This window comes from Athalia rosae, chromosome 4 (genome assembly GCF_917208135.1).
Source record: "Athalia rosae chromosome 4, iyAthRosa1.1, whole genome shotgun sequence".
Classification (NCBI taxonomy): domain Eukaryota; kingdom Metazoa; phylum Arthropoda; class Insecta; order Hymenoptera; family Athaliidae; genus Athalia; species Athalia rosae.
Genome location: NC_064029.1, coordinates 14,630,852 through 14,643,342, shown reverse-complemented (window position 1 = coordinate 14,643,342; position 12,491 = coordinate 14,630,852). Strand labels below are relative to the sequence as shown.

General features: G+C 45.4%; 2 protein-coding genes across 3 annotated transcripts in view; both read right to left on the bottom strand.

Moving 5' to 3' along the window:
• Positions 1 to 1,845: 1,845 nt before the first annotated feature.
• Positions 1,846 to 12,103, bottom strand: LOC105687647 (paramyosin, long form). Its single transcript, XM_012403452.3, has 14 exons — positions 11,732 to 12,103; positions 10,652 to 10,708; positions 9,347 to 9,433; positions 9,094 to 9,260; positions 7,270 to 7,507; positions 7,055 to 7,174; positions 6,664 to 6,960; positions 6,359 to 6,575; positions 6,145 to 6,272; positions 5,957 to 6,069; positions 3,144 to 3,339; positions 2,903 to 3,031; positions 2,434 to 2,805; positions 1,846 to 2,340 (listed from the first exon to the last, which is right to left on the bottom strand). The coding sequence occupies exons 1-14, from the start codon at positions 11,849 to 11,851 to the stop codon at positions 1,945 to 1,947; spliced, it is 2,637 nt and encodes an 878-aa protein (XP_012258875.2). The 5' UTR covers positions 11,852 to 12,103; the 3' UTR covers positions 1,846 to 1,944.
• The window catches only part of LOC125500698, a 28,781-nt gene continuing 28,263 nt past the window's right edge, over positions 11,974 to 12,491 (bottom strand). For both annotated transcript variants that reach the window (XM_048654362.1, XM_048654361.1), the window contains exon 2: positions 11,974 to 12,463. In XM_048654362.1, the coding sequence (XP_048510319.1) occupies positions 12,056 to 12,463 (408 nt within the window). In that variant the 3' untranslated portion in view covers positions 11,974 to 12,055. The remainder of the gene's footprint in view (positions 12,464 to 12,491) is intronic.

Here is a 12,491-nt window from a genome sequence, read left to right as displayed (position 1 = left end):
CGCACTTCGAGGGCGTAATATTGATAGTTTTGATTTTTAAAACTTCTAGAGCTTAAAGATAAGGTTTTAGTTCGTTTTGAGCCCTTTGAACTAAGAAATCCAGGAGTTTTTCTTTGAAGAAAACGGCTAAACAGATGGTGTTGACTTCGACTCTGAATAACTTTTGACCGAGTTGACTTATCGAAAAATAATTTCAGAGCTTTTCTGTAGAGCGTACAATTTTCTACAAAAATATCGTAACAACTTCAAAAAACGACGTACCGTTCGTTAGTTATAAAAATCAGGAGGAAAAGTAATAACGTTCCCTGTGTTATTCTTACGAAAAATCGAAAAGGGTGATGCGGAAGTTCTCGAATCGCCCTAATGTGCACCCACAGAATTTGAAGAAACAAAAATGTCTGGCAAAAAACACACCCTGTATAACAAATCATAAGCTATACTCTAACGTAACTCACCCACTGACCTACATTTTATAACCCTTTTCGGTAACCCTTTTACTACGTGTAGTAGAAGGGGTATACGTAGTAAGTGCTGATTGGCAGCTGCTGCTTACTCATCGATGCATTCATGAAAGACGTTTGAAAGAATCAGAGGGACGCCTTAACAGCTCCTGCGTGAAAGTGGTCAACTTTAATCGCTCATAACTTTCGGAAAAATGCACTCAGACGAACGAAACTTGAACCAAATTTAAGCTCGAACCTTCTACTTTCAGAGACGTTAGTAAAAATCGTGTTTTCTCGTTTTTTTCCACCGCGGTACGCTCTGGTACGATTGACGCGCGATTTCACTTATTGAGAAAAAATTCAAAGCATCGTCTTACGAGCTTCAAAAAGCTTTTTTTATATTCCAGAATTTTATTTTGCGGACATCTAAATTCTATTTTCTAGATCGAAAACAATTACATGTAATGTGAATTTATTGTTACACTCATATACTTACCTGTAACATTGAAACGAAGAAGAAATTTCGCAGCATATCAGTCGAACGATGATTTTTTTTATTGCGTTCGTCGATGGACACCGACAAAATTTGTAACAGTCATAAATCCTCACCTGCACTTTCGCAAACCAAAAGATCGTTATATATCGGAACTGTTTCGTACGTATACGTGTTTCAGTTTATTATTAAATTAAAGATGACATATATAGATTATTGCACATGTCGTACAGTGAGAGTTGTGTAAGGGCAATAGTACCTACCTACCAAGATAGGACAGAATCATCATCAATATTGCTATTATTATTATTATTAAATATTATTATTAATATTATATTATCATTATTATTATTATTATCATCATTATCATTATTATTATTATCATTATTAATAATATTATTATTATTATTTAAATACAAGTATGTATGATAGACGTATGTATTTTGTATTTGACTTAGTTTTTTTTTTTATAATTAAAGTGATAAAGTATAGTATAATTAATGACGTTGATAATTATAACATGCGTATGTTCGTAGGGTTGTTAGAAATGACGAAGAAGACCGCTCGAATCTTTGACGCGTGAATAATAAGGCATGTGTGTAAATGTAGGTAGATGTATAATGTATTATATATACATGTAATTTTATTAATATTAGATTTTTTCTTTTTTTTTTTTTTAAATACGGATCAAGGGTTAGTTCATACTCGGTGTACTGGATTGTTGCTGGCGATGGTGTTGATAGTCGAAATTGTTCACGTAGCTCATCGCCATGTATACGAAATTAACTGATTGAGAAAAAAAAATCCCCAGCTGGGATTTTTGAAAATGAATTCTTTCATCGATATTGTTTTAGGAGTACCTGGACAATGTGCGGAGGACGAGTCGGGATGAAATAAGAGAGCTGGCCGTAGGTACAAATATTATTGATAAACAATTTCAGTTGGACCTACATGATAGTGATGATGGTGTAGCGGTATCAAAGCTGCAAACGGTGCGGGATTGGTGGCCTAAGAAGATTCCTGCCTCGTCTCTTGAACCAGGTAAACCTGGGAACCAGGTACCGATGATGTTGTCACGAAGCTGCGGTGCTTCGCGCGGATCAAGGTCAGGTTGCTCTCGGCGGTATCGGCACGGTCTTCGGCGGCTTCGAGTTCGCGTTGGAAGCGACGTACTCGCGTAACGCTCTGCTGAGACATACCCTCCTGCTCCTGCAGCTGCCTCTTGTAGATGTTCACCTTCTGGCTCGACTTGTCCAACGCCTCTTGGAGCAGCGCGATGTTCTTCGAGTCCTCCTCGACCTGGATCATCACCTCCTTGATGTTGCGCTCCTTCTTGCGGAGGATCTTCACGGTTTCGGCGTGTCTGCGTTTCTCTTCGTCAAGCTCGAGCTCCAGATCACGGATCTGCGAATCGGTGGGGGACTCGGTTATCGGTCGTTTCACGTAGGTAAATAAAATTTGATCGGTCATTTTTCATCCGCAGGTTTTTGTACTTACTCTAGCTTCCAGCTTGCTGATGATTCTCTTTCCACCGACGATAGCGTTAGCCTCGACCTCCTCCAGACGGATGGAGAGGTTCTTGACTTCGATTTCGAGCGACTTCTTGATCGCTTCGATTTTGACGATGCGCTCTTGCTCGTCGTGGAGAATTTCAACGGTGTGCTTCAATTCGGTTTGGACGCGCTGGTAGCGTTCGTCGCTAACGCGGAGCTCCTTGGTCACCTCCTCGTAATCACCGGCGATGGTAGCCAATTCTTGCTCAAGTTTTGCCCTCGATGACGAAAGGTTCACGTTAATCGTGGTCAGCTCGTTGATTCGGCTAACCGACTCCTCGTACTGCTGCTCGACGGACCTCTTTGCACGAAGTGCCTGAAATCGGGTGTCGAAAGAACGTTAACGCGGTTCCTAGATTTTACCTTAGAAAAAAAAAAAAGGAATTCTCAAACCACCAGGATCGAAAACTCACAGACTCGTAGTTGCCGCGAATTTCTTCGAGCTCCGAAGTGAGGGACAGGAGACGGCGCTGGCTGATGCCGAGCTGGTCCAAAGTGACCTGCAATTGACGCTGAACCTCGTCGTAGTGAGATTGCAATTCCTGCGAAAGCAAAAGAATTCATTCAATCAACGGTCACTTGTTATCAGGAGTCCGATTTTATCCACCCGTTTCCCGCGATCGGACATGAATTTAAACGAATCCATTGGCTAACCGTGAGTGTCAAAGATTGCTTCTTGATGGTCTTCTGCAAGTCGATGTTGCTCTTGTTGGCAACATCCAGTGAGAGCTCGAGTTCGGTGATCTGGATCTGCAGCTTCTTCTTTACGCGTTGTACCTCCGACTTGAGTTTTGTCTCAGCCTCGACGACGCGGGCGTTCAGTTGTTCGATCTCGATACTGGTCTGCTTGCTGTTGGCAAATAAAAATCAGTCCCCGCACAGAGATATCCCCTGACCGAGTCTCGGAGGCAATTATTATTAGCCATCGTTGAACGTCACGATTGGGGAACGAATTTTTTTTTTTTTTTTGCACAGAGAGCCGGAAGATCCGAAGTAAAAATTTCATTCGAATTGTTACAGTAATCCTATCGGTCTCGTTCTACTCCTAATCCTAACGCGTCAACGTCTTCGTAATCGGTCAGTTTCTGTCCTCGTCTCTACCTCTACGATATCGTCCGTTAGCTAATTCCGATCTACCTCTTCTGCGAAATATAGGCGCTCGATTTTTCCTCCCAATTTTTTAACGCTCGACTGGAAGCGCCCGTAGGTTCGACGAACTTCTTCTCGTTCTTGTACATCCTCGATCTCTCTTCCATAAATTCGGCGTGCGCCAGATCGTCGTGCATCAAACGGACAGCGTGTCTCTGAAACCTTTTAAAGTCCTCCATGTCCTTTTCGCGTTCAATATTCTGAATAGAAGCAGCTCTTAATTGGAATTCGATAGCCCTCGCCGATTTCGCACGTGCCAGTCTGCTGTGCTCCAGAACTTCTTCGACACTTTTCAGATCCTTGATGTCGCGCAAAGTTTGCTCGTACTCCTCAATCTTTTTTTTATCCACTTCTCGCGTCTCTGACGGCTGACGAACTTCTGCTTTGTGTGCAACTTTGTGCGGGAAAACTTCTTTCGTCACGTGAGCGGCTTCGATAGTTTTCGTGAGACTGAAGTCCGAACGTTTAGCAGCCTAGGATCCATTATTTGAAATTAGTTCACGAGATCGATGGGCAAATATTCTACTATTGTCTAACAATATGCAGCGGACTTTTTGGCATCGAGCGCATTTGGCTTGTTCGTTAATTTCGTATCGTTTTGCTTCGTATGACATGTCAAACTGCCAGCTACCACTGTTATGACGGTTCTTTTACGCTCGTTATTTTCTGTCTCGAAATTAGAAGAGAGCGAAACGATTTCGTGAGAAAATAAAAATCCACCTTCGATCCCCCTCGAAGTTTTTTTTACTTACAATTAGTTAAAAAATTTTTGCGGCGTAACGCGCGTAATCGGAATAAAATAGATACACACACGTTAACGCGATGCGGTTTTAGAAAATGCAATCGGTGGATATGTTACCGCGTACTATCGGACACTCTAAAGTGCAGTCTCTGGCGGTACGAATTTAGAACTGCAAAAGGTCACGCCACGGGCAAGCTGCGCTGCAATTCATTACCACTGTTTCGTTTTTTTTTCGACTTTTTCACAGACCCGTTTTTTTTTTTTTTGAATTTTTGAAAATTATTTTACCTTGAACGTGTTCAGGTGTTCTTTGGCTTGAACCTCAGCGTCAACCGCCAACCTTTGAAGCTCGTTCTTCGTGTAAGGCTCAACCTTCTTGTCCTCCCAAAGTAACCGGCCATCTGACCAAGGAAGGTGGGGATAATCAGACTTGGCTCTGACGCGCCTGTCTCTTTGATCGATGTAGTCGATCATTGGCTGGTAGTAGTTCATTCCCAAAGAGTAATTCTGGTCGTAGACGTGCGTCGGCCCGTGACGCCATTTCGAGCCCACGGGCATTTGCGACAATGGTTGTTTGGACATTGTTGTTGTTTTTTTTTCTTTTTTTTTTCTAACAATCCCTCTTCCAGGTCTCTCGATGATATTTTATTTGTCGACTGTCGTCGATCCTGTTCCCAGGATTTATCGGTACGTTTCCGTAGATCTGGGACCCTCTGACACGGGCCGACGAACGTTATCGAACGTGTAATCAAATTTGAAGTCGATCGTCACGTTCGGCTTTCATTTGTAGTCTTTCGATCGATTGACTAATGAGGTCGAAATGATTCACACAGCCAATCACGATGCCTACCTTTAATAAATGGATCGTCTCTTCGAAGATGTTCGCTCCGATATTAATAGAGAACTCCGATGACGGTCGTGTGCCAGATAAGGCTAAATTTTCTTTTCGCTAATCATCCCTTTGGGAAACTTCTTCGCTAATTATTGATCGTTCGGTTTGAAAATCTGAAGAAATTTGTAGATGATTGTTCGATATCGTCCTAGACTGTTCGATGGAAGATCGTAGGAAGACCTACCCGAGATAAGTAGGAGAAAAGAATCGAAAACTCTTCGACGGCTCTCTGTGCTTCAGCATCGTTAAACGTAAAAAATTATAAAAAGGATATTGAACTGGAATTCGATATCGCCGCGTTATCAAATTACTGAGATATTGATTCGTCGTGGTTAAAAATTGATTGGCAAATATATCGATCATTCGAACCACGTGACGAGTAGCCATGAAATACAAATAGAAAATTAGTCGAGAGAATAAACAATGACAAACGATTATAAATAATTAGAGTTGCGTCAACTCGCGGGACATCCCGAGCCAAGATATTATCAACTCTGGTACTATTGTACAGGCGATCGCGTTGCTGCCAAATCGTTAGCAAATTTCGCGTGAATAGTAGCAATGCTCGATTTCGATCGCATCTGCTACTCGAAGAGCCATTTAATTGATTTGGCTCGGTGACTCGTACTGCGATACGTACACACCGGGTGTCATTGAAAATAATGTTAATAACTTTCGACCTACCGGAACGCCTCGAATTCCTCGTCCTTCTCGGCGAGACGACGCTCAGCCTCGTGGCGGAACTGGCTGAGCTCAGCGGCCAAACGCTGAGAGCGTTGTTCCTCTACCTTGCGGCCCTGAAATTCGAACGAAAAATTGAATAACGATTTCGGAGAAAAAATTGAGCATTCGCGAGCATTCATAATACTAACGGCCTCGGCTTCTTTGTACGCTGCGGCCAGTTCTTCACGTTCATTCTCCAGACGACGAAGTTCCAACTCGAGTTCGTGCAGGCGACGGTTCATGTCAGCCAATTGGTTCTTGGCGTCGGTCAAATCGTCTGTGAATGATCAACGGAGAGTCAGTAATTCATTGTTTCATCGAGATCGACGAAATTCAGGACTGGAATAATTTGCGCCGACTGACCTGCGAGCTTCTTGTTATCGCGCGCGAGTCCATCCTTAATCTCGCGGGTCTTGTCGAGTTCGGCATTGGTACGCTGGAGTTCCTGTTGTTTGTTGCGTAGGTCACGTTGGGTCTGTTCGTAAAGCTGTACGGTTTCCTCCAAGCGTGCCTTCAGCTCGATGTGGACCTTCTCGAAGTGTTCGACGCGCTTCTGGAGGTCGCGAGCGGTTCCGTTGGCCTGAAGGACGAAAATAAAGGATCTCAATGTGTTCGAAGTCCTGACCACCTGCGGGCGTTCGCCGTGTTGGAAAATATTCGGCACGCACCTTTTCAAGATCGATGATCAGGATTTCGACTTCGGACTGGAGACGCGACTTCTGTTTCTCCAAGTTGTTGATCTTCACCAACAGTGTCTCGATCTGTTCCTCCTGTTCCTGGATACGAGCTGAGTACTTGCGGCGCAATTCCTCTACCTCTTCGGCGCGAGCGTTGGCTTCCGTTTCGTACTTGGATCTCCAGATGGATACCTCACCGTTGGCCTTGACCAACTGCCGTTCGAGGTCCAGACGAGCCTCGGATTCCTCTTCCAACTGAACGCGGACGGACTCCAATTCGATTTCAACCTGTTAATCGAGCGGAAGGTCAGTCGGTCTGTTCGGATCGATCGATTTATCATAGCAAAGATTTTATCGGCAAGTTCTATTTGTCTCAGCTGACCTGGTGGAGCGAAGCCTCGACCAAAGAGCGACGGCGTTCCTCGTCTTCGAGGCGACGTCGGGCATCGTCGAGCTGGCTGGCGATCTGTGACTTCAGGTAAATAACGTTCTCGATGTTCACCTGAAATTCGTGACGGGCGAAAGACGTGAAAAAAAAGGTAGACAAGAGATCGGAGGGAAGGAGATCGGAGAACTCTATCGGGATCTGAGGGTCACCTTGAGGTCCTGGACTTCCTTGGTGAGTTCGATGTTCTCCTGGGACAAGCGAGTCTTGTGGCTGGTGATGTCGACGATCGTACGGTTCAGTTCCTCGATCTTAACGTTCAATTCCGAGACGTGAATCTCGAGTTTCTCCACCGTTTTGATGGACAGAATCTTCTCCTTTGTTACGGCGTCGACCTGAGCGAGCAGTTCGTAAACCTCCTGCTGGAATTTCGCCTTTTCTTTATCAGCCCTGAAATTTCATTGAAATGACTCGTTTCGTTGTTCATGTAAAGCGAACCCATCCACACGTGGGGAGGCGGGGAGGGGGGGGGGGGGGGGGAGGGAATTTTATTTTCAACTCTTGATACGAGTCGGACTGGAGGCGGTCGCGTAGCGAGGTGTCAACATTAGTTTTTTTTACTTAAATTCGGAAAGCTCGGCAACCACCTACGCAGAACACGCGAGGAAAGGTGTAAGGTGTAAGGTGTCAGGCCATTCGGTTTCGTATATAAAGTGGGGGATAGTCGTGGACCGGTGGCGTGGACTAATATGGCGCGCCAACGTTGGTTGCGGCATGCCTGAGACTACCAGGGTTAAAAATAGTCATAAGCGGAGCGAGCGAGAAAGAGGAAGAGAAAGAGCACCCCGATGTCGGACTCGCTATTTTAACTAGAGTCGGCCCAGCAGCCCCGTCTCGTTCCCTCGGTCAAGACAACGTTCAACAGGTGGACCGCGTAGCGACGCGATTTCCGAGATAGAGAAAAATTAGCCCGCCTCTTCGTTGAGCGGGCCGTAGAGAAATTTGCCGATACGAGTCTAAGCGAGTTCGGAAACGATCGATCCGCATCGGAACGTCGCCGGACCGAGAAGCTGCGGTTCGACAAGGTCAATTTTATTTATCCGCATAGTCGGAAGTACGGAGACGAACGGGGGTGGGGGGTTATTTATTTTCGAACGCCATTGACTCATTTCAGCGTGTATCGATCTGATATTAAAAAGTCGAAACACTTTTACGAGGTATTTCCCTGCACCAGACGCTGGCTGAGCCGTTGGCGCCTCCGGCACGTGACAACTGTCACTCGGGGTTGTTTGACTCGGAGCTTTTCGAGCCGGAAGTCGTTATGAAAGTGAAATGGCTTTGATGCTTTTTACTAGACAGGACTTTGCCCCGTCGCCTTTCGGTATCGATCATTGACGTCTTTACCCGTCCTTCGCGTTACGTGCAACGTGCGATGCAAGGGTGAACGTAGCTCCAAAGGATTCGTAAACAGGATCGAACGTCGACGTCGTTACCGGCGGAATGTTTTGGGTCTTCCGTAACTCGGGAGAACGCGATATTATGTCACTGTCGAGTCTCTACCAGAAATAGCGACCCTCCCCAAAACAATTAGCGAGTTCCCTTATTATCCGGTGACGTCCTTGTAACATTGTGTTTGTCGTACGCCGGGCGCCGGGACGTTAGGGTAGCCTATGTTTAGAAACCGCGGGACGCTCCATGTATTTCAGGTGTGGAGACTTCTCTGTTTGGACCCTGGCCAGCCGAGATGTATACGGCTGAGAAATTTTCGGATATTTTCCACGGTGCGGCTATATTTACCTTGGATTCCGTACGTGAATCACCTAACGGATGTGAATTTCTTATTTCTACGTTAACCGAGCAACCCGTCCAGAAATTATCACCGTGAATCACGCTGGAGTTGCGAGCCGCTTTCGCTACTCCGAGCTTTCCATCCCCCTTCGACTTTCTTCGCACCGTCGGGTAATGTTTTGGGTCAAGATACCCTCGAATCGTGGGAGGGGTAAAAATCGGGCTGATTTCGAAAAGGGCGAACCCACCTGGCACGGGACTTGGAAAGTTGATCGATCTGGTCTTGGAAATCGGTTACAACTTCCTGGTGCTTTTTGCGCAGGATGTGGGCGGTCTCTTCGCTCTCGAGGTGGACATCTTCGAGTAGTTTGCGCAGCTTGGCCAACTCCGTGTCTCTCTTTCTGTTGATCTCGAACTGAAATTAGAAAAAAAATCAACTTTCTCTTCCATCGGATCAACGCTGAATCGTAAATCGAGCATCGTATCGGTAAAGGTAAATACCTGAGATTCGGCGCCGCCTTCAGCCTCCTCTAGGCGTTCGGACAGCTGAATTACTTGCACGCTCAGGTCAGCGCGCTCCCGTTCGATCTGAAAATGAAAATCATTCGGTCACGGGTGTCACGTGATGACAATTCATTGAGTCGTTAGTAAGAGCCGAATCCGAAAGTACGTCGCGACGGGCGATGGGTCCCGAAAACGTCGTAGAGTCCCACGGGATCTTGTCTCCGGAAACGAATGAATTTCAAAAATTTCCACCAGGCAAATCGGCGTTTTTGTATGGAATTTCCGACGATGCGAACGACGACGAGGATAGCGGGGCTGTTCGGGGCGCGTGTGACGTCATATTCCTCGAATAGCCGCGATCTAATTTCGGGCGGTCGAGTCACCGCGGCTACGTGTAAGATTCATATTACACAAATACGAGAACCATATCTGCGAGTAATTAAAAAAATTGCATCATCTTCCGACTACCCTATCCTTGCCAAGGACCTCTGACAAATGATTTCTGCTCTCCCGCGGGATCCTCGATCCTGTAATATTTTCACATCGTCGAAAATGACTCCGGATCGGTCGGGGACCGTTCTCGTACGCGGTCATTGATTAACGGTTGTAAATCTAGCGGCAACTCTACCAGTTGATCATTGTCAGATTATATTTTCTCCTTTTCGCGGTACGACCGCCGCGCAATTCTTGGCCGTTGCTCAAGAAGCGCTAATCCCAGGTCTCAATCGCGGCTGGCCTGGTTGTTCGCGCGATATAGAAAAAGGAAGTCAATCAAAATTAGCATTGGTGAGACGATCGGATGATGCGACGCTAGAAGAGCTGCCGACAATGAGCAACTTTTGGAACTCGATACTCCGTATGAACAGCTGGATATTCAGCTTTCGATGGGTGAAAGAGTTGAGAGCTTTTCAATGATATTATCTCTGTATTTTCAGTAACTGTTGGGTAAATAATGAAAGAATTCAGAATGCTAAGAGCTTCTGAAGGCCCGAGGGTCCGAAAATAGACGCGGAGTGAGCTGGACATTCCTTAACACCTCTTGCCCCCCCATCCCCCCCTTCCTCCCCCTACCCCGTCGTACTTCTTCGCTCTTTCTTTCCCGGCCCGTTTGCCGCCCCCTCGTTTTTGTTACTTGCACAAGTTGAAGTTGGAATTTTGATGTTTCGATAATCGTGAGACAAAAATAAGACACGCCGTTACGAGATTTTCAACCTACTGAGCGCTATTCTGATACTGTGGAAATTTTTTTTTCGAAATTTTATCGGTTATTTCCATGTTTCTATTTTCAGCTACGAAACTCACCCTCTGTCGCAACTCCCTCTCCGACTCCAAATCGTCTTGAAGAAGGCGAATTTTGTCCTGAAACGAGAGAACGCAGACTGTTATCGACAATTAATGGCAAACAAATAGACACGCAAATTTTCATGACTTCGCATTCATGATGTCTGACGAATTCTATAAATTCCATCGTCGATTTATCCGGCTCAATTTTTACACCGTTTCGAAATGATCTGTGCAGTTCACATACATTATTGATCGACAAAGTTTTTTTGGCAGCTAGCGTTGCGATTGTATTATTTAAAAATAATCCATTACTATTTCCGGACACAGCTAGCCGGTAGCCACCGGTCACCGTGTGTTCGTCCACTTTTGGTTTGGTCAGTTGCCATTATGGTTTTTTTTTTTTTTTTTTTTTTTTTTTTTTTCACTGAACTTCAATGCACATGTCTTCTTTTCACTATCGAATCATGAAACTTGCATACTTTCATTCACTGTAATTTTTTTTTTTCTTTTTTATTAGCACGGGATCACTGCGTTGCTATACCTGTTGTAATTCCAGTCAATTATTCGCGAAAATTATTACGATTGAGGGAAAAAAAAATAAAAAATGAAACAGCTAATGCAACATGATCCCATTCTTGAAGATGACCAGTATATTTCAAATCCAAACCCAGGTCGGCCCAGTGGATTGATTCCACTGTTACGTATACTTTTTCATCCGCCATTTTGGATAACCGAATCAGCGAAGATTACAGCCCGCCTTGTTCCAGGAATCATCCCCATGGGATGTGAGGAACATTTTCAACATTTTCAGGATCATCTGAATTTCATCGACTTCTTCCATTTTGTACCTGGAGTCACTGAAATATTCTAAGTGTCGGGGGGGAGGATTCACTGAGCTCCTGTGCTCGCAGGTGAAAATACTTTTTCGGTCCCATCGGTCCGTCACATCCGGCACGTATCGAAGTAGCGCGTTTCATTGTGTTCTCACTTTGCCAATAAACGACGAGCCTGGATCACTCGGATTTCTTGTTTTTTTTTTTTTTTTTTTTTTCATGTTTCTGTTCAGAATGATAGAGAGAGAAAATAACGAAGACCTACCTCGAGTCTGGAGAGAGCGCTCAGGTCGGCGCTGTACTCGATGCTAACATCGGCAGAGCCCGCACCGCCCGAAGACCGGTACGTGTACTTGGAACTCTTCGCTACCGCTGAAGAAGACATCCTTGTTTATGAACTGTATAGTCGATCGTGTCCGTATTAGTTTAACTTCACTGGGGAAGAAATTAATTCTAATCGCCTTCTCGTTGCACGCGCGGTTTACGTTCGCGGTTTATATATGTATCTTTTTTTTTTTTTTTATTTTATCTTTTTTATTTTTTTAATGGCGATGAGATCAACGGAGGAGTACGTGTGTCCCAGCCTTCGTCAGTCGCTCTGTCGTGCGTTGCGTTTCGGAGCCGACCAGCGCCCTGCTCGTAGTGCGCGACCCGTCGTTCGTATGACCCGACGGCATCTCCATGGCCCCGTCAAAATTACTAGCGGCGACGCATGCGTCTTTTGCCGCTCCGCCCAGTTTCCAAAAACATTGCCAACGCCATCGCCAAGTGAGCTAAGGAATAATTTCATATCTGCAACGAATATCGTGAGAAATCGGTGGCAACCCACGGTTGTTGCACCCCCTGTTGCCTCCAGTTTCCACATCCCCCTCCGCTGCAGCCGAATCCCTCGACGATCTTTCCGTATGCTCTCATTTCCCACGTTCACCGCGATCGTCGCTCGCTCACTCCTCTCCAGATCGGGCTTCTTGAGACGATGCCAGAGCGCCTGCATCACCTGCAACGAAAACCGCGATAACCGAAGA

Coding starts and splice junctions, on each gene's coding strand:
- LOC105687647 (XM_012403452.3), bottom strand. CDS start 11,851: ATGTCTTCTTCAGCGGTAGCGAAGAGTTCCAAGTACACGTACCGGTCT. Junction 6,961..7,054: donor TCGAGGCTTCGCTCCACCAG/GTCAGCTGAGAC, acceptor CTCGATTAACAG/GTTGAAATCGAATTGGAGTC. Junction 2,341..2,433: donor TCAGCAAGCTGGAAGCTAGA/GTAAGTACAAAA, acceptor ACCGATTCGCAG/ATCCGTGATCTGGAGCTCGA.